Source organism: Haplochromis burtoni, unplaced genomic scaffold (assembly GCF_018398535.1).
Source record: "Haplochromis burtoni strain Fernald_Lab_line unplaced genomic scaffold, NCSU_Asbu1 Contig_25, whole genome shotgun sequence".
NCBI classification, from domain to species: domain Eukaryota; kingdom Metazoa; phylum Chordata; class Actinopteri; order Cichliformes; family Cichlidae; genus Haplochromis; species Haplochromis burtoni.
Genome location: NW_024582386.1, coordinates 1,870,460 through 1,896,507, shown reverse-complemented (window position 1 = coordinate 1,896,507; position 26,048 = coordinate 1,870,460). Strand labels below are relative to the sequence as shown.

At 42.0% G+C, this 26,048-nt stretch overlaps 2 protein-coding genes across 8 annotated transcripts in view; one reads left to right on the top strand and one right to left on the bottom strand.

Annotated features, from left to right (window-relative positions):
* dtnbp1b (dystrobrevin binding protein 1b) overlaps positions 1-14,673 on the top strand; it is a 66,023-nt gene extending 51,350 nt beyond the window's left edge. For 4 of the 6 annotated variants that reach the window (XM_005917511.3, XM_005917509.3, XM_042218914.1 and 1 more), the window contains exons 2-4: positions 7,176-7,343; positions 9,862-10,005; positions 11,480-14,673. In XM_005917511.3, coding sequence (XP_005917573.1) covers positions 7,176-7,343; positions 9,862-10,005; positions 11,480-11,823 — 656 coding nt within the window. In that variant the 3' untranslated portion in view covers positions 11,824-14,673. Of the gene's footprint in view, positions 1-157; positions 3,796-7,175; positions 7,344-9,861; positions 10,006-11,479 lie in introns of those variants that run through there. The other 2 variants (XM_005917512.3, XM_005917510.3) reach the window with 2 other exon arrangements.
* Positions 14,674-14,780: 107 nt separating this feature from the next.
* The window catches only part of jarid2b (jumonji, AT rich interactive domain 2b), a 106,277-nt gene continuing 95,009 nt past the window's right edge, over positions 14,781-26,048 (bottom strand). For both annotated transcript variants that reach the window (XM_014332147.2, XM_014332146.2), the window contains exons 9-18: positions 24,250-24,342; positions 23,835-23,953; positions 23,604-23,674; positions 23,337-23,451; positions 23,071-23,176; positions 22,773-22,955; positions 21,999-22,129; positions 21,448-21,634; positions 17,698-17,805; positions 14,781-17,424 (exon numbers count right to left, since the gene is read on the bottom strand). In XM_014332147.2, the coding sequence (XP_014187633.1) occupies positions 17,191-17,424; positions 17,698-17,805; positions 21,448-21,634; positions 21,999-22,129; positions 22,773-22,955; positions 23,071-23,176; positions 23,337-23,451; positions 23,604-23,674; positions 23,835-23,953; positions 24,250-24,342 (1,347 nt within the window). In that variant the 3' untranslated portion in view covers positions 14,781-17,190. The remainder of the gene's footprint in view (positions 17,425-17,697; positions 17,806-21,447; positions 21,635-21,998; positions 22,130-22,772; positions 22,956-23,070; positions 23,177-23,336; positions 23,452-23,603; positions 23,675-23,834; positions 23,954-24,249; positions 24,343-26,048) is intronic.

Below are 26,048 nucleotides of genomic sequence, written 5' to 3'. Positions count from 1 at the left end.
TATGTTCTTATCCTGACTTGGCCATGAGCTTTGGGGAATGACCAAAAGAATGAGATTAGACTGAAAATGAGAGAAAAAGCATCCAGTGAGAAAAAAAAACACTTTAAAAGACCCTTGGAAAGCCTGAAGAACTGTTGCTCAAGATTATATTAAAAAATGACAAGAAAGTCTGAGTCCTTGGAAGTAAAATATAAAGAAATGAGCGTAGCTCAAGACTCAATAATATGTTAAATAGCCCAGGAGAAGTCAGTGAAAAAAATCTACAGCACAACACGTTCCTGCCTCATACACAGTGTTTTATTGTTTTCATTTTGTCTGAGAGGCCCCTCATTAGATACCCATCAGCGACTGAGGCTGCTGCATCATTGCGAACACTTATTTGATTACAAACCAGTGAAAACTAGTTTCTGCGTGCTCGCCAGCTGTGAATGCCTAGTGAGTAAAGTAACAGTTGTGTTTGTATGCCAGTACATTGGCATATTAGCAGAGACAAATTGACTGTAAATATTTTGAATCTGTGACGGAGACTTGTGATTTATGGGGAGGGAAAAGAGCTGGGAATGAGACATCTGCCCGAAACTTGATCCAAAATTTGGGCAGTGCAGATGTAACAGGTTCTGTAGAAGAGGATTTAATTTTGTTTCCATACAGCATCCCTATCCAAGATGCTTTTAAGTATAGCATTCCAGTCCATTTTAGTCACACACACTTTCTCCATACATGTACTCCATTTTTCTCTGTTCCACCTCATATTTATTCTCTGCACAGTAACATTTCAGAATACTGAATCTAAAGGTTTTTTTCAGTTGAAAGTAAACAAAAAACCACAAAGAAATCAATTGCCCACTGTAAGATTATGAAAGCATGAAAATAACGTGGTAAACTCCCCCACGCAGCGTGTACTCCACAGTGTAGCCCACACGGCAACGCGGCCCTCTCGCGAAAACATTTCAGGAGCAGTAGCAAAATGCTCCAAACGTTAATGTGTCACAAAAGCCGCACAATGATTCAATATCATTTTCCAAATGAATTTCCCTGGTTGGTAATAGAATGGGCCACACACACTTTATAACCATATTCATCAGTTTTCCACGGTTCAGTTAGGTTTCTGTGTAAATTAGGGCCAGCAGCAAACGTGGAGCGTTTTTGGAGGGGAAAAAAATGTAATATTGCAGGAAGATAAATAGGCTTGTTCTTCAAAATATCAGAGACGGTGAAAGAGCTGCAGTTGCAATCTGAATCTCGTGTCCTGAAGCCAAAAGTTCTCAATAAAACACTTTTACACTGCAAAAGCACCGCTATGATTAAAGGCTGTAGGAGGCTGAAAATTACATTTAAAACGTGCTGTGGATATGCAAGACACCTAACACATGCACACAGTTTTGTCGTTTTTGAACTCTGCTATATCCTAATCAGATGACACGTTTTATTTATTTATTGTCATGTATGTTATGTACTATAAACAGCAGATAAGATGAAACTGCTTCAAAGCTGTTAGCACTTGACTGAGAGGAACTTCATGAAGCCGCCACAGTCGCTTTTTAGACACGAAAGAAGAAGTAAATTACAAACGAGACCCGTAGAGAGTTGCATGCCTGTGTACATGTGGGAGTAGTAAGGGTGGTAACACTGAGCTTGAGCTGTTTAAAGATAAAGGAAGTAACAGCGAAGCCTGCAGAGTGCATGCACATGTGTAAATCAACCAACAATGCAACTTAGATTATTAGAAGCCAGCAGTCATTAAACAGCATCAGAATACAAACAAATCATCCAGTCATGGTGAGGTCACACTTGAGCCACATAGAGAGAGAAGGTAGTCATTATTTGTGTTTTATTTACATCACGGAGGCTGCCTTTGGCGGAAACCTGAACACTTGAGAGATATAGCGAGGCGCACAGAATCTAAAAATACCACGGCTGAGGGAGCAGGGCTTAAGAAGAAGAATAAGAAGCAGTGGCTGTCTCTACTGTCAGCCCTGCCTCTTGGTGTTCAGGCTGTGTGTTGCTGTCTCAGAATGAAATATTAGGCCTTTATAAGCAAACGGAAACAAATCCATGTGAGACCAGACGGCTAATTTAACGTGACAGATGAAACAGGGAGGGTTTTACATCAGATATATTGAATGTTTGATCTGTTTAGCTAGTCAGTGTGATGTAAAGTGTGCGAAACGGCCATAATGAGATCGTGGATGGATTCTTTGAGCTCTAATCAAAATAACAGAGGAGGGGGGGGGGATCATTTGTGCTTTGAGTTTTATTCATGGCTGAAAAATGTCACCAGTGCTTTGTTATGACGAACTAAAATGCAGCTTTTTTTTAAATATCTGTAGTGTCTCGGAGTAGATGAAACGGTTATTTTCATAAAGGTAACACAGACTTTGACATCAAATAGGAATACTGCACTTCAGTTTTACATTATGTGGCATCTCCAGCACTGCCGTTAAGGTCGTGCCCTGTAGCCATGCCCCTGTTCTCCTGTCATCTCTCTCCAAGAAAAGCTGGAACACAAGGATGAAAACGTTTCCCACCCACACGTTCTGCATCTCGCTGCCACTCCTGCATTCTCTTCATGTCCTCCTGTGTATCACTCTGCTTTTCTAGCGCCTCACACTCATGCAAACGCATATATAGAAGCCTCCGAGGACCGGTGCATAAACGATGGCTCCAGTCCCAGGCAGGCCTCACAGGCAAGCTGGCTAGCAAGTCCACAGACGCCTTCATCCGTTTACCCGTTCATCTGTCCATTTTAGGCTTCAAACCTAACCCCCTCTTCACTGGCAAAGCCCAAAGGCAGCACCTGATGTGTGAAGCGCACACCAAAGTGTAAATGAGTGCCTCAGCCGGGACTTGAATTGGCTGCTGATGATTTACAAAAAGACATATTTCCATTTGAAAAGGTTTCTTTAAGAGTTGCTTATCATCGCTGCTACTGTGTTTGTGCTCCGTCTGAATGCTCTTTTTACCTAAGGAGTCTCACCAAAGAGAATTCTGAAAGCTCTCTGATTAAAAAACCCTATTTTAAAAATGTGAGCCCAGTTTAGCACTAAGCCTCAAAACAGATCGAGCTAACCAAGTCTGCATGACTTGCTTTCTCGAAATAGGGTGTGAGAAAATGAATGTTTGGTCACATCTAGAGCTTGATTTTAATCCTAAAGACTTTAATTGCCCTCGGTGGCACGTCGGCCTCTTTAGTTTTCACCTGCAGACACTTCTTAGCTACTTCTAGCTGCTAAAAAAAAAAGGGGCACAAAAATAGTGCACTTCCATATTTGGGTGCACGTTTACATGCCATATAAAAGAATACCGCACACTTGTAAACATAATGCAAATAAAGTGCAGACTGTGTTTTTATCACAGTAGTGGAGTTTATTGTCAATAAGGAGTAGGTACATTAAAAACACACACATAGAGACTCACACGCACAGTCGCCCACACAAGCATCCACACACACACATGCGTGCAGCCACACACACCCTGACACACCAGCCCCTTTTCCTGTGGGTTCTGCTTCCTGCATTTTGTAGAGCACGAACAGATGTTTCTGTAGCTCTGAAAGCAGATGATTTGAAATTCACACATCGTATTGAATCTGAACAAGAAGACTGAGTCTCTGTGGATTTGCTTTGCACACCGGAGAACCGAGAAAGAGAGCAAACTTTTTGGAGCACGTGATTTAAAGTGCGCTGTTTCCTCCTGTGCAGCTGAGAAAGAGAAAGCGTGTGAGGGGATAGTTACACTTTTCTTGGCCCTTTTTTTGTTTTTGAACGATGATTGTGGAAACCGATGCGCCGTCAGGTAGTAAAGTCGATGTTGCACTTCATGTTCATGTCATAATCTGCTGCAGGAAAATGATTGATTAAGATGTTTGGAGATTGTGTCGTTTTAGATTGCAATGACGCAAGTGCCACAGAATCCATTTCTTTAAATAAAATCGTTATATTACTCGACATCATATGCTATGACTAACATAATGCTGTTGGCTCAGCTCCCATGAATCATCCCCACGAGCTCACCTTTGCACGCGTGAATCATCTGATGCCAGCATGCACATTTGTATACTATGTCCGTATGTGCGGCACGGCTTCAGAAATTTGTTGGGACTTAATGACTTGTGCTCTTCTACTAAACTCATCAGCACAAACTTAATCCTGCAGGCTAAATGAGCGAGAGCTAAAAATAGTCCCTGCAGCTACAGTGCCATGCGTAGCAGGATACGGTTGTCTGGTATATAGCAGTGATGGAAGAAGACCGGTGGGGGTGAATGGAGGGATGAAGGCCTAGAAAGATGACAAAAGAGGTCTTCATTAAAAGTAGAGTGGTTTTCATTTAAGTGTTTTGAGGTGGGAGTACTGGCATAAACCATCACAGTGTACGCCATATTGGAGTATATTTATGTTCTGATTTATATTTGAACCTTTCGGGAATCATGACTTTCATGGCAGTTCTCAAAAATCTTTGTCTGCGGATCTGACGGGGAAAGGAATAATAAGCTTCCACCGGTAGGCAGGCAGACAAACAGATGGATGCATTCAGTCAGCAGGTACATAGATGATGCAAATAAATAGTCAGGGGAAGCTAATAATGGATCGAGAATTAGATTAGAGACGGAGTGATTTAAAAAAACGGGATCCTGCTCTATTGGTAATGCCTTCTGTCCACATGTCCTAATTATACCTAAATGCATTGCCCTGCTTCTCCCTTACTCCTGCTCGGTCTCCTGCTACTAACCCCACACAATGCTTGACAATCTTAACAAAGCTTCCCTGAGGCCCCTTATCTAATAGAGCAGTCTCTACAAGACACACACACAGAGACACACACATGCATCGCAGCCAGCAGCGAGTTGAGGGGGAAAGATGAGGGAGTAATGGGACAAAGACAAGTTGTCAGATAAATGAGATAAATTAGACACTGAGTGAGGAACGACGGAGAAAGAGAGAGAGCTATTCTTTTCCAACTCTCCCAGGGTTGTTGCTGTGTGCGAGAGCTCTGGTGGGATCTCATTGTTCTTTTTTGTCCTTGTGTGTGTGTCCGTGTCCATCTGCTGCAAGCCACAGTGTGTTTTATCAGGACTGAGGTCTGGTGCTCGAGCAGAAGGACGCATGTGCAAATATATGCACTTGTGTTTACGAAACACACGAAATCCTGCAAATGCACTCGTGATGGACAGTGTAGCAGATGTTAGTCTTTGTAGGTTTACTGTGAGCATCAGTGTCAAATTTCTTCACTGATTTTTGACATTAAATTCATTTTTTAAGCCTTCATTGATTCAATTTGATGGTTTTTGTCTATGTTAAACCAGGATCAAAGATATATGTCACCCATTGTACATGCGTTGGCATCTTGCCATAGTTACTTTGGGGGGGGGGCTTATATAATGCTGTCATTTATCAGCAGGAGAACAGAGAACTAAAGAGACAGCCAGTTGGAGACCCCAGGCTGCCACAGTGCCCACGCACACAGCATCATGTTTCCACTGCATCACTAGACATTAAATTAGCTTAAATTTGCTTCCTGGAGACGTACTTATTACTGCAAACCCTAAAACTAATCCTTAACCTGGTCTTATCCAGCATCCAACCTTAAAACAAGTCTAGATACTAACATTTGTAAAACTTTACACTGAAGTCACTGTAATAAGCATTAGTTTAATCAGGTTTTCAGATATAAAAATGTCCTATTAGTTAAAACATGTTTCATTAACACCGTCACTAACACATCATATGAAATGTCATATTTTGAGACAATCATACGCACTTAAAGTGTGTAAGAAGTTGTTCCTCATTTCACCATTTCATGCTCTTTTTTTAATGGAACTTTTTGTGTTTTTGTTTAGATTAGCATATGCATGTGCTATAGAGGTATTAGTAGTTAATCACGCTTTTTTAAGCTACTGAATCCAAAGAGCTTACAATACCATATCATGTTAATCTAAAGAGCTTGAAAAGAAATGTGACTGAAGAAGCTTCTCAGTGGCTTTTCCTTCCAAGCTCCTTAGATTACCACAACCTGGATGACGGAGAGTCTACACAAAATCTTATTGGGGTTATTTTACACTTATTGAGAGTGTGAAAGGGGTTTAACACCTATTACCTTAACAAGGACATTGATAGACATTGGAAGCTGGATGTCGGATATCGCCCTGTACTCCAGAGTTGACCGTGTTCCAGTAGCAGCAGTCGGAAAAACAGGCTCTATTCTGCTTCCTAGCAAGGTGGAGCCATTCATCCATCACTATGAATGCCTGGAGTACAACACAGTAGCTCTTATTCCTCATTAAAAAAAAAAAGAAGAAGTAAAAACACAGCTGCAGCACATTAGAGTCTGGTCCGTGCTCTGTGTATGGCTTATTTACTGAATCACAAATACATAACGGGGGTAGTACAGAGCACACGTTTTACACATTTGCTGCTTTTTACGCTTACTTCTTACAGTCTTTAATTTCAAAGTTGAGATTGGTGTGGCTTCACTGGCTTTCCAAGTGTGAAATCTGACCTGAGGGGGCGTTGCAGCTGAAAATTGTGATTCCAACTTCCAAAACGTGAATTATCCTCCTCCTCCACCGTGAGACATTTTCAGCTTCCGGGAGATGGCCAAGCGGGCTGCTCAGGCCAATCACAGCCAGTCTGAAAAGTCAGAAAGTCAAACATTCAGTATATGACAGGCCCTTTTCATCTAAACCCTAATTTGTGTCAGATTCAGAGCTCTGAGCCTCGCCTTTGATGCTACAGTACCGCTCAGGATACAGTCGGCAGGTTTACCCTCATGTGCACTCCACTGAGTGTGTGCCCTCCTGTGAAACCGAAAGGAGACAGAGTTTGGAGGTAAAGAAGAGGGTAGACCTCAGAAAGATGGGCATTTTCGGTAATACCAGGGTTCTCATCATTAGCCTCCCATAAAGACTGATGAGCGTGAGTTGGCATCCTCCTTTCTCCTGTGTGATGAGTCATTAACAGTAAAACATTTTGGAACAGAAAATGAAGCGCACAGCAAGTAGGCCTTGAGCCAAAGACGTCCAGAAAATGGACGGATGAGCTTACAGAGACTGTTAGATTTAAACTTCAAGTCATATTGCGCCATATAAAGCTGACTATAGCTACACTGCAAATGTAAATCCACTTTTGGTTCACAGTGGATTGGTAGTACTTACATTGTCTCACTTCATGTGTTTCTAGTGGAGCTGGATGCAGAGCACGCACAGAGAGTCCCCGGGGCGGAGCAAGGAGGGGGCCTGCCACCCCAGGTGAAGCTGAAAGAGAGGCAGAAGTTCTTTGAGGAGGCCTTTCAGCAGGACATGGAGCAGTACCTGTCTACCGGCTACCTGCAGATTGCTGAGAGGCGAGGTGAGGAGGAGGAGCGGTAAGGTCAGACGTTTTCTGATATTAGTTTAGTTTCCTAGCGCTCCGTCGCCTTTAGCGCAAAAGGAAGATGTTGAGGGTTTCAGGTTTTGGTAGTATTGTGTGCTAATTCTTTAAAGGTGAATGCAAAGGCGTGAATAAATTTCTTTACTATCAGCTGAGACCTTCACACTTTAACCGCATACCATGAGATTGAGTCATAATGGCTTTACGTAGCGAGGAGAGCCTGTCACTTAACACACGAGTAGAGTCATTACATTTTAAATGATGCCACCATGATATATAAACGTACTCTGGGATTGTAACAGAATGCCGCTGCACCTCCATGTATTTGCTGCCAAACGTCTACTGAAATACCCAAAGCATGTGCAGAAACAGCTCCCCGCACTGAGAGATGTTACAGACTCCACTGGCCAGTGTTTGTAATGTGATTTTTCTTCTTCTTTCCCTCATCTGCCCTCCTCCCCACATCACCCTGGAAATGGCTTAGAGAAGCTTGTGGAGAAGTAAGGACGGAGGGAGAGATGGAGCAAAAGGAAAGAGATTTAAGGAGCGTTCACTGAAACTCAAAAGGCTTTTTTATCAGTGTAGTGAGCGGAATAGTCACAGCTCATTATCCGAAGAAGCGTAGCACTGTATTGGCTCTTTTATATTAGTGGTACAAAAAGACTGGACATGTTTATATTTAAAGTGGTTAAAAAAATAAAATAAAAATCATCTGAAACCAACACCTCTCCATGACCAATGAACACACAACTCATAACCCTTAATATAGCTGTAAATCCCTACAGCAGGGCGGCGCTACTGAAGAGCAAAGATACAGCTGGAGACTCCGAGAGCGAAAGGGAGGCTGCAGATGTCATAAGCCGCTGAGCCATCAAAAGCTAGTCCCAAGGGTCTTACACACACACACACACACACACACACACACACACACACACACACACACACACACACACACACACACACACACACACACACACACACTCTCTGCAATCTCACTGCAGGCAGAGACTGTCCTTCCCAGCAGGAGAACCTTTTAGGCAAGGTCACGGTGGTGCTAAAAGAAGAGCATGTTAGAGGCAGTCACATGGAAACGATGCTCTCAACGTGGTGCTTCCTGGACCTAGACTTTCACATAACATAACATCAGCTGTCAGTTGTGTATCCATGTGTGTGTCTTCCCGTTTGTTTGCCTATTTATTACATGGAGGAAACGGAGCTTTAAAAGTGAAACAAAACATCCTTCATGCTATGCTTTACGAGGCCGAAGAGCTACTATGGAGGCGACTGCATAGCTGACAAAGCAGATATGGAAGCGCCTGTCCACCGAGGCCCACTGAGCAGTCTTTAGGCAGAATCAGAGCCTGAAACGTGTCACAGAAAGCACCACTGCTGTCCTCACTGAGCAGAGGAGATAAACGTGTTTGTTTCATTTATTCACTTTCTGTGCGTACGCATCAACAGTCGCTGTGTGTATAAACTTAATGTGCGCGTGCGGACATTCAGGCGAGTTACCCAAGTTGAGGCATCTGAAAAGACGGCGCTCTCCTGTGTCTGTGTGGGATCTTTTTGTGTTTTGTGTTACTATTTAAAGGGCAAGGAGACCTTGGGGCAGTCTCCACGGGAAATAACATTCCCCTTCTGTTTTTTTTTTTCCTCTTTCTTTCCTCTTTTTTTATTCTGCTCTCCCTCCCTGTGCCGCCCTTCTTCTGCTCTCCTCATTTCTTTGAGGTACGGTAGCCAATGGCGTCTTATCTCACTGCTCTGCAACAACCAGTCATGCTGCTTCTTCCTCATGCTCTCACAACCCCGTCCCCTCATCCTCTTAGTGTACCAACTGGCTGTTTACGACGCATGTGGCACATCACGATGTGGTGGGTGGGGAGGGTGGAGAACCCCCTCCACCCTCCCCACCTGTGCAAGGCAGTGAATCCAGGCTTAGCTGTAGTGTAACAGGAGTTTCCAATCAATCTATGTATTGGTGGACTATTAAAACATTAGACCCATTAAACATTCTGATGTGCTGCCTTGCTGTCAACAACCACACATTTGTGCTTTCATATATAATAAGAACGGCAGCAATCGGAAAGAAGCGCCTCAGGAAATCAGATTTCTCAAGTTTGTCAGCTATCTCTTTAAATCTCTTTCACATGCTTTAAATCACGATGTCTATTTTTAACTTTAAAGCAATATTCAGGCATTTCAGAAGTACTCTTAGCCTTCACGGGAAGAATGTTGTTACTTCAGTTAACGATGCCTGCAAATTCAATATGCTGAATTTCCAGGTATTTCCTGTAGGCATGCTTTTGATGTTAAGGTAAACCAAATATGGTTTGTATGCATTATATACAAGCTTATCCACTTTGAATGCCATCCAGCTTGAACATGCCCATTTGCTTCTGCAAGAAAAAAACAATCCCACTGTTGCTGGACTCAGCCCGTGCTGCCGCGTTCTGCTGCAGTGTTCGCTAATACCTCATTTACCTTTTGCTGTGTACAGAACCAATAGGCAGCATGTCATCCATGGAGGTGAATGTGGACATGCTGGAGCAGATGGATTTGATGGACATGTCTGACCACGAGGCTCTGGATGTGTTTTTGCACTCTGGAGGAGAGGACAACAGCGCTGCCTCGCCTGTTGCAGGTCGGAAGCCGTGCACACAAAGAATGGCTGTAGCCTGAAGTAAACAGACTGGTTATTGTTATACTGGCTTTTGATTCAGTGCATAAAACTCACTTAATCTTAGCGATAGCGTTCTCAAACTGTGCATTAAAGTACCACCCGGGTTCATCTACAACAAATCACATATCTGCATTTGTATTTGAGACTACGTGGACTGATGTCAGATATATGTTCCCTCATAAAAGCACAGTCCAGATGTTCAACTGTCAGTTGTTTTACCCTAAAAGGACATGAGATATACACTCACTTGAAGATTTATTAGGTACACCTGCTGGTAATGGGTTGGACCCCGTTTGCCTTCAGAGCTGCCTTAACTCTCCGCTGCACAGATTCAGCAAGGTCCTGGAAACATTTCTGGTGTTGTCTTCTGATACCGTAGCCCATCTTCAAGTTTATTATTATTTGAATTACTGTTTCCTTCCTATCAGCTTGAAACAATCCTGACCTCTGCCATCACCAAAGTAGATCAACAACATATTTTCACCCAGAGAACTGCTGCTCACTGGATATTTCCTATTTTTCAGACAATCCTCTCTAAACCCTAGAGATGGTTATTTCAGAAAATCCCAGTAGATCAGCAGTTTGTGAAACACTCAGACCAGCCCATCTGGCACCAACAACCAAAGTAACTTAAATCACATCTCAGGGGAAACTGGCATCATGGATTTGCAGCCAACAAATTTGCAGCACCTGTGTGATGCCACCATGTCAATATGGACCAAAATCTCAGAGGAATGTTTCCAGCGCCTCGTTGAATCTGTGCTACGAAGAATTTAAAGCATTTCTGAAAGTAAAAGGGGGTCCAACCCTTTGTCAGGTACAAGGTGAGTGCAATTTCCCACTGATCGTCCATCCATTCACTTCCGCTCATCCCAGCTATTGTAGGGCAAGAGGCAGGGTGCACCCTGGACAGGTCGCCAGCCTGTGATTCATAAAATTCACTGAAGCAGAAATCTGACAAGCACACCACATGATGTAACACACGATGCACCATCAGCATCTGTCCAGATCTGCTGAGGAAACATATTGTTGCAGTCAGTAATCTTTAGCATCTGAGTTCCTCTTCGTCTGATGCTACACTTTCTGTTTACAGTCGATCAGTCCGTTGCAAGTTTGAACTAAAGCTGTGAAGTCATTCCAAAGAAACGAGAGCAGTTGCCTCATTTTATCTGCAGCAGCCCTCGGCCTGAGACAGCAAGTAAATAATAAATAACCATAAATAATAGAATTATTTGGGTTATTTAAGGGAAGTGGGTCCAGTTACGCACAGACTCAGAGACATAGTTATTGTCTGTCCTCCTGCCACCCTATCAAAGTCAACTATTTAATTTCTGTTTATTTAACTGTTATTTAAACTAAGAAGTTCATAAAAATTAAGAACAATTTTTTTAGTTCAAAGTGTGAAGTTACCCACTTCCCCCCTCCTGTCTTTCAGGTCCAGACGTCGAGTCCTTCACCACAGAGATCAGCCTCCAAGTTCCCACCCAGGCTGAGCTACGACACAAGCTCTCTTCATTATCATCCACCTGCACTGACTCCGCCAGCCAGGACACAGAGGCCGGGGAGGAGGACGAGGAGGAAGAGGAGGAGGAGAGTGAGCAAGGAGGAGGAGGGGGTGTTGGGGGATCAGGAGGAGGAGGAGGAGGAAGGCGGAGAAGACCCCCTGTGGTAGTGACCCTGGATGAAGAAGAGGTGCACCCTGACACGGTGCTGGTGGACAGGGCGGAGCGCGAAGATCAGACCAGCAAAGACTGTGAGGAAAGCAGGCCAGAGGTTTGAGGAGAGGCGGAGTGAGACACAAGCACCCAACAGCTGCCAAATCAAACTCAGAACCATATTGGCTTTGTTCTTAATATTCCTCTCATATGTCAGAGAAACATATGATAGAAAGTGCAACCTCAGTGCACTAACTGCCACATGACCTTACCTTGAGAGACGCCAGTTTTCAATTCTAATTGATCTTATAAAACTGTTTGTTTTATTTTTCCTTTTCAGCATAACGTCATCGAACGGCTGAGCGGTTCTCCTGTTTCTTTGTTTCTCCTGCTGTATGTCGAGGCCTGTTACTGATTAACGACTGAGTAATGAGGACATAGAAACACACTAAAAATCACCCACACGACCCTTCTGCTATGCTCCATCCTTCACTGCGCTTATAGACTGCAGCGGTCATGTGTTTCCCATTATTGCTTGTGTTGGAGATTAAGCGTGGAGCCTAAAGTACCACAATTGGCCAAAATAAAGAAGCTAGCTTTTAAAATCTAACTGCAGGTCAGAAATGTGAAGTCAGTTTTTAATCTGTAAAAGAAATGTTGCCATGCAAATTCACCCGCCAAAGATTTTATACTTTATAAAATCCACGTGTGTAAAACCACGGGGATAGCTTTGGTTCTGTTTGCACAGGTTTTCTCCTGTATGTGCTCTATGAAACTGTTCTAGGGGTTAAAGCTCTGAAATGAGACTTTCAATTGTGCAATTTCTCTTCCACAATTCATTTTAGTGCAACAAATGCAAAGATGCACTACTCAAAGAAATGAAGGGAACACTCGATCATCACTTGGTATGACACAAAGTCATTTAAACCTCAGCATATCAGTCTTTCCTTTCATTTGAAGCAATGCTGCAAGTGAGTTTTTCTCCAGTCCAGCTCCTCTAGGACTGCAAAATGACCTCCAGCTGAGCTACTCGTGCATGTTTCTCACCAAACTGTCAGAAACAAACTCCACGAGGGCCCGATGTGCTTCAGTGCAGAGCCCGGCACCGTGCAGCTCAAGTATATCCGCCTGAGATCTGCCATCCTGGAGGAGCCGGACTGCTTGTGCAACCTGAACAGGCTGGAGGTACGATCCTCATGCTAGCAGCTGTGATAAGGAGTAAAAAGACAAACTAGAGGATTAGGAGGGATAAGGAGAGAGGATTTTTGTGGTGGTAGTCTTGTTGTTGCCTCTCTGGTAAACCCGTTATCACTATGATTTGCACCAAAGCAGCTGAAATGGATTCACAAGGCTTTCTGCTTCCTAGCTGGACAGACTTATATCACTGAAGTTCAACCGACTATGATGCTCGAGCGTTCCCTTAATGTTTTCTTTGAGCAGTGTACTTATTGATTGCTTTTTTCTGAAGAAAAAGGATGAATATTTTATCACTTTCTGAAACTAAAAAGCCAAAAGCATTTCTTTCACTGTTTTTAAAGTCTTCTAGATCACGTCGGATGTAAACTAGTTCAAAATGGTTTTGTGCCATTACCCAGTAGAAACAAAGCTTAATAGCAGGCAGGCACCTGACAGTGGTTTCTGAAACACATTGTATAGCAGACATGTGGGTGGAGATCGGGTACAATGATAACAATGACTTACCACACACACACACACACACACACACACACACGACAGTTAACCTTTGCCATTCCTTTGATATGTGATCTCTGGGTGAACTACTTCTGTTGAACGAGGACCAAATCCCTGCTGTGGACAGTGTGCTATGCACCGGACAATGTCCAGAAGACTGTACTGCATCCAGACCTCTGTGTCTGCAGTTGTTGACATTTGCCTAAAATTTCTGACTTGTTGCTAATAAACATTTGTCTCCCGGCATTGTTTAATTTTCATCCGAGTTACAGCAGTAAGAAAAGAAAAGTAAGAAGTCTTGTTTTATAGTCCTACCATTTAACAATGGAAAACTAACACAGTAAGAGAATAGACAGAGCGTTATTAATAAGGGGAGAAAGGATAATTAAATATTTTATTTTGTGTGAGTTGAATTTCTGTGTATATTCATTGTTTAAAAAAAAAAAAAAAAAAGGTAACTGGAAATTAGGGGAAAGCAATACAAGAGCTCAAAATGACTTTGAGGCTAAAAATGAATGCCTTGGTTTATTGTGAACAGTAGAGAGTCTGTGTCGATACACAACAGTGCGCTTTAACAGGTAACTGTGATGCTCATTTTGAGCCCCATGCAGAGCGTCCATGTGACAGAGGAGGATGCTAGTGATAGGGTGAGGTGGAGGCAGTTGGTGCGCTGTGGTGACCAAAAGGGAGTAGATGAGAGGAGCAGGATTCTGCTGGGAAAGCTTGCAATATGATTCACAGTTCAGAATAATCCTCCTTTCTCTCATACAGGGCCCGATCATGTGCCTGAAACTAGCTTTATCTGATTGGCTGCATGCCACAAACAAAGTCTGGACGGGGGTGTTGAGATGACCATCATACAGAGTAAAGACTGAAACTAAAAAAAATTTAAGTGGCGAAAACAAGTTTCCATTAAAAAAAAATAATTTTCCCTCAGAATTTAAAACAAACACTGCACATAAAGTTCAGTTTAACTTACTGAACCAAAAACCTGAAAAAATTAAGATGATTTAAAAATATTAAAATTTAATTGATTTTCTGTCAATTACCAATAACTGAATAAGTTTTAGGTCACGCTCCTGGGTAGATACTCCCAGAGGTAAGTGAGAAAAGACTGAGGTTATTTCAACATGCCATCGTCCATCCCAGGTTCATGGGGAGGTTGGAGCCCATCCCTGTTGTAATGGGGTTCGAGGTGGAATATACGCTGGACCGACTGCCAGTCCGTCGCAGGGCTAATGAGTCTCCACATCCCTAAAATATCCATCTAATGTTACAACTCTCTGAACTGTGAATTATGACGCAGTTTGGAGAGTTTCTCCTCGCCATCCAGTCGGAAATCAGCACACCAAGAGACACACGAGCAGGTTGGAAAGAAATGACAGTGAATTGTCAGTAAGTTTTTATTAAACCTTAAGTACAAACTGCAAAAGTAAAAAACAGTCAATTTAACCAACATGAGACTCTCTTTCCGAATGAAGGGAAAGGCAGAGTTACCAAATAAATTAAGTCACCAAAGACCCCACTGTGAGCAAAGTAGTTTATACTGTAGAAAAGGAAGGAAAAAAAACAAAGAAAAAAAAATAACTGAAGGACAAACAAAGAAAATCCCATCTGAATAAAATATATTGTAAGGCCATAAAAACTTGACAACCACTTTTTTTTTTTAAATGTTGAAAACACCCGACTTGGTATGTCATTAAATAGTCCTAAAACAGTTCAGTCTTCTGCAAGGGACAACAACCAACAAACTGGATTATAGGATTTTTTTTCCTTGACAGTCACCACTGGCAAGCTCAGTGCAACATGAGTAGCTACTACATTTTTGTTGAATTTTCAGTAATGAAAATGTAAAAACCCATTTTTTTGTGTGAACATATCAATTTTTTCCCTTTTCTTTAAAAAAGTAAAGCTAAACAAACAAAACTAGATCAGGAGGCCAGGGAGGAGGCGGGGCAGGTAAAGGGGGGCGGGGCAGTCGTTGGCTACTCGATATCTTCTTTCTTAGCGATATAAGCAGCACTTAAAATTTTTATACACATTTACCAGAGCAACCCTGTAAGCGTCAAACTCACATGGATGAAGAAAGGGAAAAACGTAAGGCTTTTTCTTCATCGACCACTCTCCTCTGAAACACTTTCTCTCTTTCTCTGGTCCTTCCTTTCTTTCTTACTCAACCCCAGAAAAAAAGGCTCAAGTATTTAAAGAAATTTACAGGATTATGTACAAAAAAAAAGTTGATGTTTGTTTGCGTTGGGCTTTTTCTCCGCTCTTAAAAAAAGAAAAAAAAAAATCACTAATATATCTGGAAAGGGGAAAAAATAAAAAAAATAAAAAAAGACAGTAGAAGAAAGAAAAACTTGGATTTGATATTTCACATTTTACACTCTTTGACTAGTGGCTCTACTTGAGATAACACATTAGATCAACAAAGCTTAAAAAAACCCCAAATAATAATAATAATAATATAATATAATATTAATGTTTACTGGTACAGATGAAACAAGAGGACTGGAAGAATGGAATGTTAACACGATTGCACATCTAGAACCAGAAAAGCCCGACGAGCCTTTCTGCCCTGTGGGGGTCGGGGGGTGCGTGAGCTAGCAGAGTGAACCAATAGCAGGCGCCAACCCCCAGATTTTTTTTCCTCCTTTAAAAAGAATTTTGTGTTGTTATACAGTAATTATAACCAACAGCACCAATAAAATGGATCTCCTTGCTAAGTATCAGGCACCATTTCCACTTGCTAGTGAAGAAGGGATCCCTCCATACTACAAGGAAGTGAGGTGACCTTTTCACAGGTCAAGCAGCTGCAGCTCTGCCCCTCTCACGTCTGCCGACGAACAGAAAACAAAAAAGAAAACGTCCACAATGATGACAAAAATAAAAAATATACACAGAAAATTTCTCACGACAAAACAAAACTATCGAAAAAAGAAAGCTAAGATTCATAAACTGAACTTGGGGGAAAAAAACAAAAACAAATTGTAGCCAACCAACAGTAAACCAACATCATCTGTCTTTCAAGTTTTTTTTACCTTGCATCTCCAACCCACATTTCATTAAAAAAAAGAAAGAAAAAATAGGCAGGAACTGCATCAAGAATACATTAAAAGTGATTCCTCTTCCTCAAATAAAGGACAGAGAGAAACTTTGGGCAACTACTTGATGTCATTTTCATTTCACAAAATCATGGGAGGGAGGGAGCGGTGGTGAGTGGGGGGAAGGCCGCCTTTTCATTCCTCCTGTGTTCACAGTTGAGGGACATGTGATGTATCAGTATCATGGGTGAGAGGAGGGCAGGAAAGAGTGATGCAAGAAAAAGGTAATTATTGTAACCTCCTATCAGCTGAGGAAGGGTGGAGGTGGAGCTAAAGGGTAAAATGAGGCCTGTCAAGTCTGTGAACATTATACTTAATGCTTTCAATATTGACTCGGAGAGAGAGAGGTGTGTGTGTTCTAAAATCATCCAAAATAAAAACAAATTCTTCTTTCACACTAGTGCAAAAAAGACATCTTGCTTTTCTCTTTTTAGTTCCTTTTCCTTATAACAAGCCTGTCATTACTAAAGGAGAGGAGAATCTCTTGCTTATTAAAGAGATGGAGACTGAGGTCAGGCAAGGGGGGTCTTCAAAGCTCAAAAACAATCTCTAACATCGGGCGGTGAAGAAGGAGCGGTTTGATAGTGATCCTGCTTACTGTGGAAAAACAAAAACACAGGGATTCAGAGAAGTGTAGGGGGTGTGGTGGGATGTGGGCACAGCACACATGGGTGGCAATGTTGAGGCGTCCCGCCTCAGGACACGGCAGCGGCCTTGGGCATGTGGCTGGACGACAGGCGGGCCAGGGACACCTCTACGGTGGCGCGTTTTCGGGGTCCTCGCTTGGCTGGCGATGCTTTGGCAGGGCTTAAGCCGTGGCAGGGGTCCCCTCCTCCGCCACTAACAATGACTCCTCCAGCGTCGATGCTTCCTCCGTTCTTCAACATGGCTCGTCCGCACACCTGGCTCACCAAACTGTTGATTTGCTCCTGTGTGGCAAAAGGAAGCAGAAAAAAGTGAGAAAAAAGGTGGTAATGAAGCAAATGCACACAAATCAAGAGCAGAAGGTAAAATGGAATATGGCAAAGTACAGGTGTGTCTACTGTTAAAAAAACATAAATAAAAATTTGAAAGTCTGATTACACCACAGGTACAACTCAGTATAAACATTTTCAGTAGCGGTGTGAAAAGCTAGCTGATGTCTCCCCCATCTGGACAGAGGGAGAATGGAAGCATAGCAGACCCACACAATGGTAGCTTACCTCATCATATCGATACATCATCTTAAGGCCTCTGCAGGATTTGTGCTTCTCCACATAGCGCAGGGCACACTCCAGACAAAAGACCACATTGTCAGTCTCCCGAACCACCTAAACGGGAAAAAAAGGCTTTTAGTAAAACAAAGAATTTATTTTCTTAGTGAAAAAGTGGAAATATTGATAAATCTCTATAATGTCTCATACTCATCATGCTTATACTGTTATCTCAGTAGTATTAAGTATGTATAGTAAGTTACCTTTAACTTACAGAGCATACTGCAGGAATAATATGTACAAACTGAAAAAAAACAAAACAAAAACAACAACTCCTAGCGCCAATTCACAACAACAGTTGCCTCAAGGCGCTTCGTGCTGGACCCCACAATACTATAGAGAAAACCCCAACAATCAGATGATCCCGTTTGAGCAGCACTTGGCGACGGTGGGAAGGAACAACTCCCTTTTAACAGGAAGAGACCTCTGGCGCAACCAGGCTCAAGGAGGGGCAGCCACCTACCGCGACTGGTTGGGGGTTAGGGGAAAGAAGAGAAAGGAGAGCACAGAGAGACCATGGAAAATGCACAAGCTACGGGAGAGAGTAGACAAAGGTTAATTAATATGCAAAATTGGCAAACAAATTCATCAGGATTGAAAAAGAGGTCATTGGAAAACAAGTGCATTATGGTCCCTCAGCAGCTTTTAGCAGCATAACTAAGTGATGCTTCAGGATCATCCAATCTGATACTGGACACTTTATGAACCACAGGTAGAGTCGAACTTAAACTCTGGATTTAGAGGGGCACCAATGAAGAGAAGCCAGGATTGGAGAAATACACTCTCTCTTTCCAGTCCCTGTGAGTAGCTTTGCTGTGGCATTTAGAATCACCTAAAGGCTTTTAAGGGAGCTTCTAGAAAAGTCCAATAATAGATGTGTGTTTAATGTGCGAATTAAACGATATATCCCAGTTTAAAAAAAATTAGTCCAAGATTCTTCTGTGTTTTTGGAAACCAAGGTAATGCCATCTAAAGTAACTTCATGTCTATAAGAGATTTTAAGGTCAAATACAATAACCTCAGTTTTTTCTTAAGTAGAAATTAAGAAATTACCAAATCTTTTTGAATCATCTGGCTTCATAGATGGATATGACTTGGTATCATCTGCATAACAACAAAAATGTATGCAGTGTTTTCTAATAATACAACCTAAGGGAACCACATATAACGTAAAAAACAAAAAAATTTAAAAAAGAAAAAAAAGTATTGGGCCCAGGACAGAACCTTGTGGAACTCCATGAATAACTTCAGTGTACGACGAAAACTCCCCATGTACATGCACAAATTGGGATCTATCAGATATGATTCGATTGATCGATGGGGTCTAACAGACATGTTGATGTTTACTTGAAGTAATTAGTTCAGTGAGATCAATTGGCAAGAAGCCCTCTAAATATCAGACATCTGACATTTTTCAATAATGGTAAAAATTGTATTTGAAAGGAAATTCGTGAAGTCATTATTACTGATAGCTAACAGAACTGAAAAACTGATTAGCCTGACTAGTGCTGAGAAGAAACATGGGGTTGTTCCTGTTTTTGTCTTATCAGTGACAAACAGCATGATGGCCTAGCTTTTTTTCATAAGGTATCAAGCTATTTTTCCAGGCCAGATGACAGTCTTCTAAATTAGCGGATCCCTAATTTCCACCATCTGTGTGAACTGTACCAGGGAGTCACACATTAAGATTAAGATATCCTTTTTCGTATCCTCTGTATAGACATCTACTGTATAGAAATGTTTTCCAGAGCGCTGTAGTTCATATTTTAAACAAAAGAGGTTTTTTGAGAAATACATTAAATGCTCAGTTCCTATGCAATATGTCGAGACAAGATCAAGAATGTGATCAAAATATTGAGTTGAGGGTAGTAATGAATTAAACACAGTGTTGAAGTTGTTGTTTTCATCATCTACAAGCATAAATCTGCCAACAGAAACTTTTTGTCTTTTACAGTTCAACTGTTTAAGGCTAAGGATAATTACAGCTGTCTGAGTCTTTGCGGGATTAATAAACTAGAGTGAGAGATCACTGCCTTCATTTAAACTTAAAGCGTAACAGAAAATAAATCAACATGTTGATCGATTATTACATCATTTACTAACAGGGACTTTGAGAGAGTCCTAATATAAAAAATAAATCAATATTCAATTGTTTTGCTCCATTGAAATAGTTTTCATATATTTCTGGGAGCAGATGGTCTCTGTGAGTTTGGAGGGGGAGGGAAGCTGCTGAGAGACGTGTAAAGTTGCATACATACTGGAAGCGATTTGCTAATAGGGGTTGAAATTTGTAAGCATTTGCTTCCTCCTACTCCCCTTTGAATGGAAAAAGGTCAGTATTTTTTCTAAGTGATGGAAAAAATACAGACCATTTTGTTAATAAACAAAAAATAATTTTTTTTGTTTATTAACATTTTTTTTTAAAATAATATGTTTGAAATAAAGATTTGATTCAGATTCAGACTCATCGTGCATCGCTTTGAAGCTGATCGTTGGTCGCATGCAGACTTTTCAGGCTCCGGTTGCCTACGTGACCCTCTAACGTATTGACTTCCAGGTCATACGTCAACCAACTGTATTCTGCACTCTCACTAATAGTCTATTCAACTGGTCGCTTTGAAGTTGAATACAATCTATTGCAGATCCCTCCCACTTTGTGTCGTCAGCAGTTTTTGCGCCAAATATTGTTCAGATATTGTTTCTGTGATCTCTGCTGTTGCTGCAAAACCCTTCCAGTGTGTACACAGCTTACAAATGCAGCTCTGCTTCCTGTGCTTGACTCTGCATAGATCATCCAGAATCAAACACATGATTTTTGTTTTTTAATAAATTCAGCAACATTCATAGAGATGAGAGCTGCACCACCCATAGTAGGATGGTTGGAGTCTCTCTAAAAAAGACCACGTTTTCCACAGAAAGTTTTCCAGTTACCCACGAAGCCCATATTGTTTGCTGGACACCACCCAGACAGCCTGCAGCTAAAAGACAACATCCAGCTATGCATGTCAACCCAGGTCAGACTGGGGAGAAGACGCTGTTAGTAAAGTCACACACTAACTCAATGTTAGTTTTAGTGACTTGTGATTAAAACAACTGGATGCCATTACTTTCAATCTGAATTACAGTCTAAGTAAATCTACGTTTATCTTTAGTTCAAACAAATGCTCTGCTGTTGGAGTCTGCAGGTTCACGTTTCTAAGTATGAAGCTGCCAATGACCAGAGTTTTTTTCTCTGCAGGTGTCGCTGAGTGGAAAAAAAACACATGGTTAGAATTTTGAACGTGCTAGTTGTGTACCAAGGGCTTCTCTTTCGGACTGCGCTTCCTTCCAGCAGCAGCCGGCCTTTCTTCCCGGCAGTGCATTTGGGTGACAGCTAAACTACTTTGGGCCTGGCTAGCCATTACAGCTGCAGGTTTACTTTCAACGGTGTGGAGCCATGCCTCCAATTCACCAAGCCTGGCCTCCAGGACAACAAAAAAGGTACTATTATTATACGAAACATTATCACTAAAGCAGGTCGAGTAGTAAGAGACCTACAATTACAGCCACACTAACCAGATGTAGGATTTCATTTATAAATATTTAGGATGAATATGTTGACTTGAAGGAAGGAAGGAAGTCCTTTGCAGGTAAACTGAACCCAAACCATTTAACATTTGACACACTGTCATGTTAAACCCCTGGGCGTTGTGCTCTCACCATGGACAGGTAGCAGAGATGTTGACAGATCTGGCAGCGCCTCTCTGAGGACTCCAGTGTCAGCCATTTGCCGCGAGGCTTCTTACGTCCCTCGATGGGTCCCAGGCTGCCATCGTGTGTGCCATAACGGGCAGAGGAGAGCAAACCTGCCTTGTAAAGTTCCTGACGTTGGCGCATCTCTATGTTCCTGATGGACAAAACAAACACTGAGTGAGAGTGGAAGTAAGTTTGCTGCTATCAAGGGGAAACTATCAGAGTGGAGCTTACAGAGAATGGCACTTACTCAGATCTCAGTACAGTAACACAATGGATATAATAGTATTATAGCCAATTTCAATCACAATTTATTCCTCTTCCTTTACAACAACAGTACATTTAGTCATTATAAGGTGAATTAGACCACACCTATCTTATGAACATAAGCTGACTCAAACAAAACCCAGAAGTTTGATACATAATAGGCAGTGTTTGATGTGGATCTTTAGAAATCTAATAAAACTGGATGTGTAGCTTTGCCGTGTTTGTCGTTTGTATGAGTTGTTGCATCATACCTGAGGTCTTTGAGAAGGGTGGAGATGGTGGTGAGGAGTAGGCCGTTGTCCCTCTTGGACTCAGCTGTGGCGATCTGATACAGTAGCTTCTCCATTGAGAATGGTTTGGCTATACAACGACATTTCAGGTCCTGTGAGTGGAAAAAACAAACAAAAAATCAGCCATTTAATATCTATTTTTGTCCAGCTTTCAGCCAAAATATAAAGGTGTGGTCTAATATACTCCAAGAATGCTGACAATGTCCTTTAGTGTATAACAAAGAGAATATTTGTAGTGTAACCAAGATCAATGTTTCTCATCCTCTCCTATGATTCCTCACTAAAAATGTTTGTAATTTGCAAGAGCGTGTTTCAGGCAGTGCTCCACAGTGCAGCACATTTTATGAATGTCACATCACCCTGAAGGGTAATCTTAATGTGGCTGTGGGTATGATAGCATTGCTGAAGGTAGATGTACTTCCATCACTGTTATGCCCATAATGACAATGGGGAACATTTTCTTCGCCTCTATTACAGCTATAATGAAGTCCAACGAGCCAAAGGTTTACTCGGGAGCTCTCTCACGCTCACAAACATGAAACAGAGCTCAAAGGTCAAAACACCGGCTGAATTTAAGTTCATTTCAGTGTTAATCACCTCTACCCAAATTGAATCTTTAACCGCTGCAGTCCACAGCACTGTTGCGAAATGAAAACAAACAGTGATGTAAAATGTGTCATTATTCATCGAAATGGCCTTTGGTTCAGCTTTGTCGGCCCTGATTTATATGCTGACCTTTGCGGCCTGGTAACCCAGGTTCATCCAGTGTGGTGTGGCAAAGTGCACCGTCTCTGACACGCTGTAGCCACAGCACACTTTAGAGACAAAGGCACCGGGGAAGCAGACCACAAACTGGCCACTCCGCTGGACAGTACGATAAACCTTGATGCCTTCACGGCACAGCACCTCTGGAGATATCTGGAAGAGTGAAATAAACGGCGTTACATTTCCAAGTGACTCTGCAAAGTTTTAGGATCAAAAGCATCGCTTCCTTCCAGTTAAAATATATGTGAATGGATTTTTATAGACTTACCATGATATTCTTCTCCAGCATCTCTAGTCCTGGCGTGCCATTGGCCTGAAGCAGTGTATGGACCACCTTGTTCAGCTTAGCCTTCTCCTCAGCAGGGATAGAATACCTGTCCGAGCACACACACAGACATCAGTTTCAAACTTTTCACTTAGTTTTCCTTTATTCAAGTCTATTAGATCTCTCGTCTATTTTTATACATTTTTACCATATTAACAAGTTTTTGGTGCACACACTTACACCAAGACAACGCCTCTGCGCATACTTACCAAATGCAATCAGCACCAGTGTGTAAGTAATCAATATATGGAAGGCGATTTTGGTCTCGAGACCAGCATGAGGTAGAAAAGACCATGCCAATGTTTAGCCAGGGAATGGTCACCCCTGTAGAGACAGGAAGGTTAAGTGAGACAGAAACATTAATATCTGCAGGCTAAACAACAGAAACAGCTCAAACATCTGGAGTGATCAAGATAACACAGACTATCTACATTTGTAGAGCAACGTACAGACTGTGCTATGAAAATAATTCTCACCAGGCACAGCACCCAGATGCCTCAGTATGGATCCAGAGTTATTTGGGAGGACATTGAGGTTCCATCCATGTCTGAGGAAAGAAGGAAAAGAAGACGTTTTTATAAGAATGACTTTTGAGGAAGCCGATAGTTTGACTGTTAAAAAGTTTTATCTGACCGGTGATCAGGTAAAGACTTTGCTGCAGGTAGAAAAATATACCCAAACTCACAAGATGGATGAGAAACACTTACTTTGAAAATGGCTCTGACTTTCCTGTGGGGAAACCACTGCCATGTGTACTGGTGTCCACCTTCCCACAATGCACTGCCACATGGCAATCTCTCTGTTCCACAATCCTCCAGTACTCTTGCTGCAAGAGGACAAAAACAGAAAACTGGTAAGCGAAAGTATGCATGAAACTGAGTACAGGATTCAGGTGTGCCTCATGGTCAGTCATGCTGGTAGCTGACATCGAGGAGAAACCAACTCACCTTTTAAAAATGATCTTAAAGTTACGGTCTGCTTGATTTCATTAACAGATGTATTATTTGATAGGGCTAAAGGTTTTCTCATTTAAAAAAAAAAAGTAATTACAACAAAGATTTAACACTGAAAGCTACTTTAGATAATGAAGATGATGTTTGATAAAGATGACAGGATGCTAACCTCAACCTCAGCAGCAGACGGTTCCTTGTTAAAGCACATGGTCATGGTGTTCCGCGCTATCCTGAAGAAGTTGGTCAAAGACACCGATTTCCCCTGCAAATCACATGAATTTAAGATTAATCATCAGTGGAATCTATTTTTCCCATGATGCATGAGTCAAGAAGTCAAATGGAGGGCGATAAGGATAAAACATTGCATATCTGACTGTGTGTGTTTCTATAAGGATCTCTACTCCCTTTGTTAGTGTGAGACACAATTCCCCTGGACTTGACCCTCTCCCACTGACACCCTGCTACACAGAATCTTTGAAGGTGACCATAAATCTGCCAACTCTGAGCCTGAAGATGTGCAGACCAGGCTGAAGTTTGACCTTGTGGATTCCTAATGTTCACAGTGACATTTTGGTTTTTTCTTCTTTTTCCCTCTTATGTGTTTGCAAGTACTATCTGACTTAGTTCTTTTTATGATTGCACTAGCTTCAGGGTTGTGAAACAATGCAGTTAAATTACAGTCTGGTGCACCGACAAGACTTTTTGTCATTCAGTAGCAGCGCTTTTTCGAGCTTTTTCGAGCTTTTTCCCAGTGTAATTACAGTTAATTACACCCTTGACGTGCACTTTGTCCTCTCGATCGAAAAAGTGAAACATAAGCTCCTCTTGGGGGGCACTTGTGATGAATAATAGCCACAAATCTGAGCTCTGCAAAAAAGTGATGAGTCACGTTTTGACAGGACTTCCAAGTCAGGACAGTGACAGCCATTCACATGTCACTGTGCACTGAGCAGTACTTGTATAACTACAGGGTCACGTTTGTTGGGGGGGTGGGGGGTGTACATACAGAGGGATTTGGTTACCAAAAGGAAAGGAGAGAAAAAAATCAAATGAGATCCAGATTGGAGATGGGTGGGGTATTGTGCAGTGAGTGAACACAGAAAGTTTAATTACAGTTTCGACCCAAGATGCTGCTTCAAAATAAATGTACACAAACAGTCACATGGCCCATTTTTGTGCACACAGAGTGAACAATTTCAAATTTCCACATGCGCACAAACTACTGGGGGTCGAATAGGTACGCAGAGAATTTGGCAAGAGTGAGAGAAACTGGGTGGGGGGCTGTGGAGAGGACTGGATATTTGGGAAAATAGCTGAGAGCAAGGACATGGGCTGAAGGAGAGAAGCCATGAGGAGAGGGCTGGACACAAGGAGCTGAAGGGTTATGAAAGCTTGTGGAGGCGGGGCTTTGGAAGTGTGGGGGGGATGGGTACGGGCTGTTTTGGGGGCTGCCATTTCTCTGACCTACATTTTCAGCCAGGCATAATCAGCAGGCCTGCAAGCAGGCTGGGGAAATGCATCTTATGTGGTCCACAAATACACACATGAGCAACTCTACAGACCACCTTACCAAACACAGCTGCACAGAAATATTAAAACAAAACCACAAGAAAATAAAACTGCCGGCCCCTCACTTCAATGGCCCAACTATTTCTGTGTAAAAGCAGGTGTGCATACTTCTGAGGTTTGCTTAAACAAACCACGAACTGTGGCAGTTAACAGCACGATATTGTTACCAAGAGCACAGTAAGAAAATTCAATAGGCACTCACATCTGTGTGGTTAACAACATCCCAACAATGTCTCTGAGTGAAATCCACTTTGTTGAAAACAATATATAGCACAAGCAAACAGGGTGTACATTTGGTCGCTTAAGATGTGACAGAGGAAACAGTCAAATTAAGTGTTGAATGTTTACACCTCATGAGCGATATATATCTTGATTCACTGAAGTCTCTCTAAAAGGTGC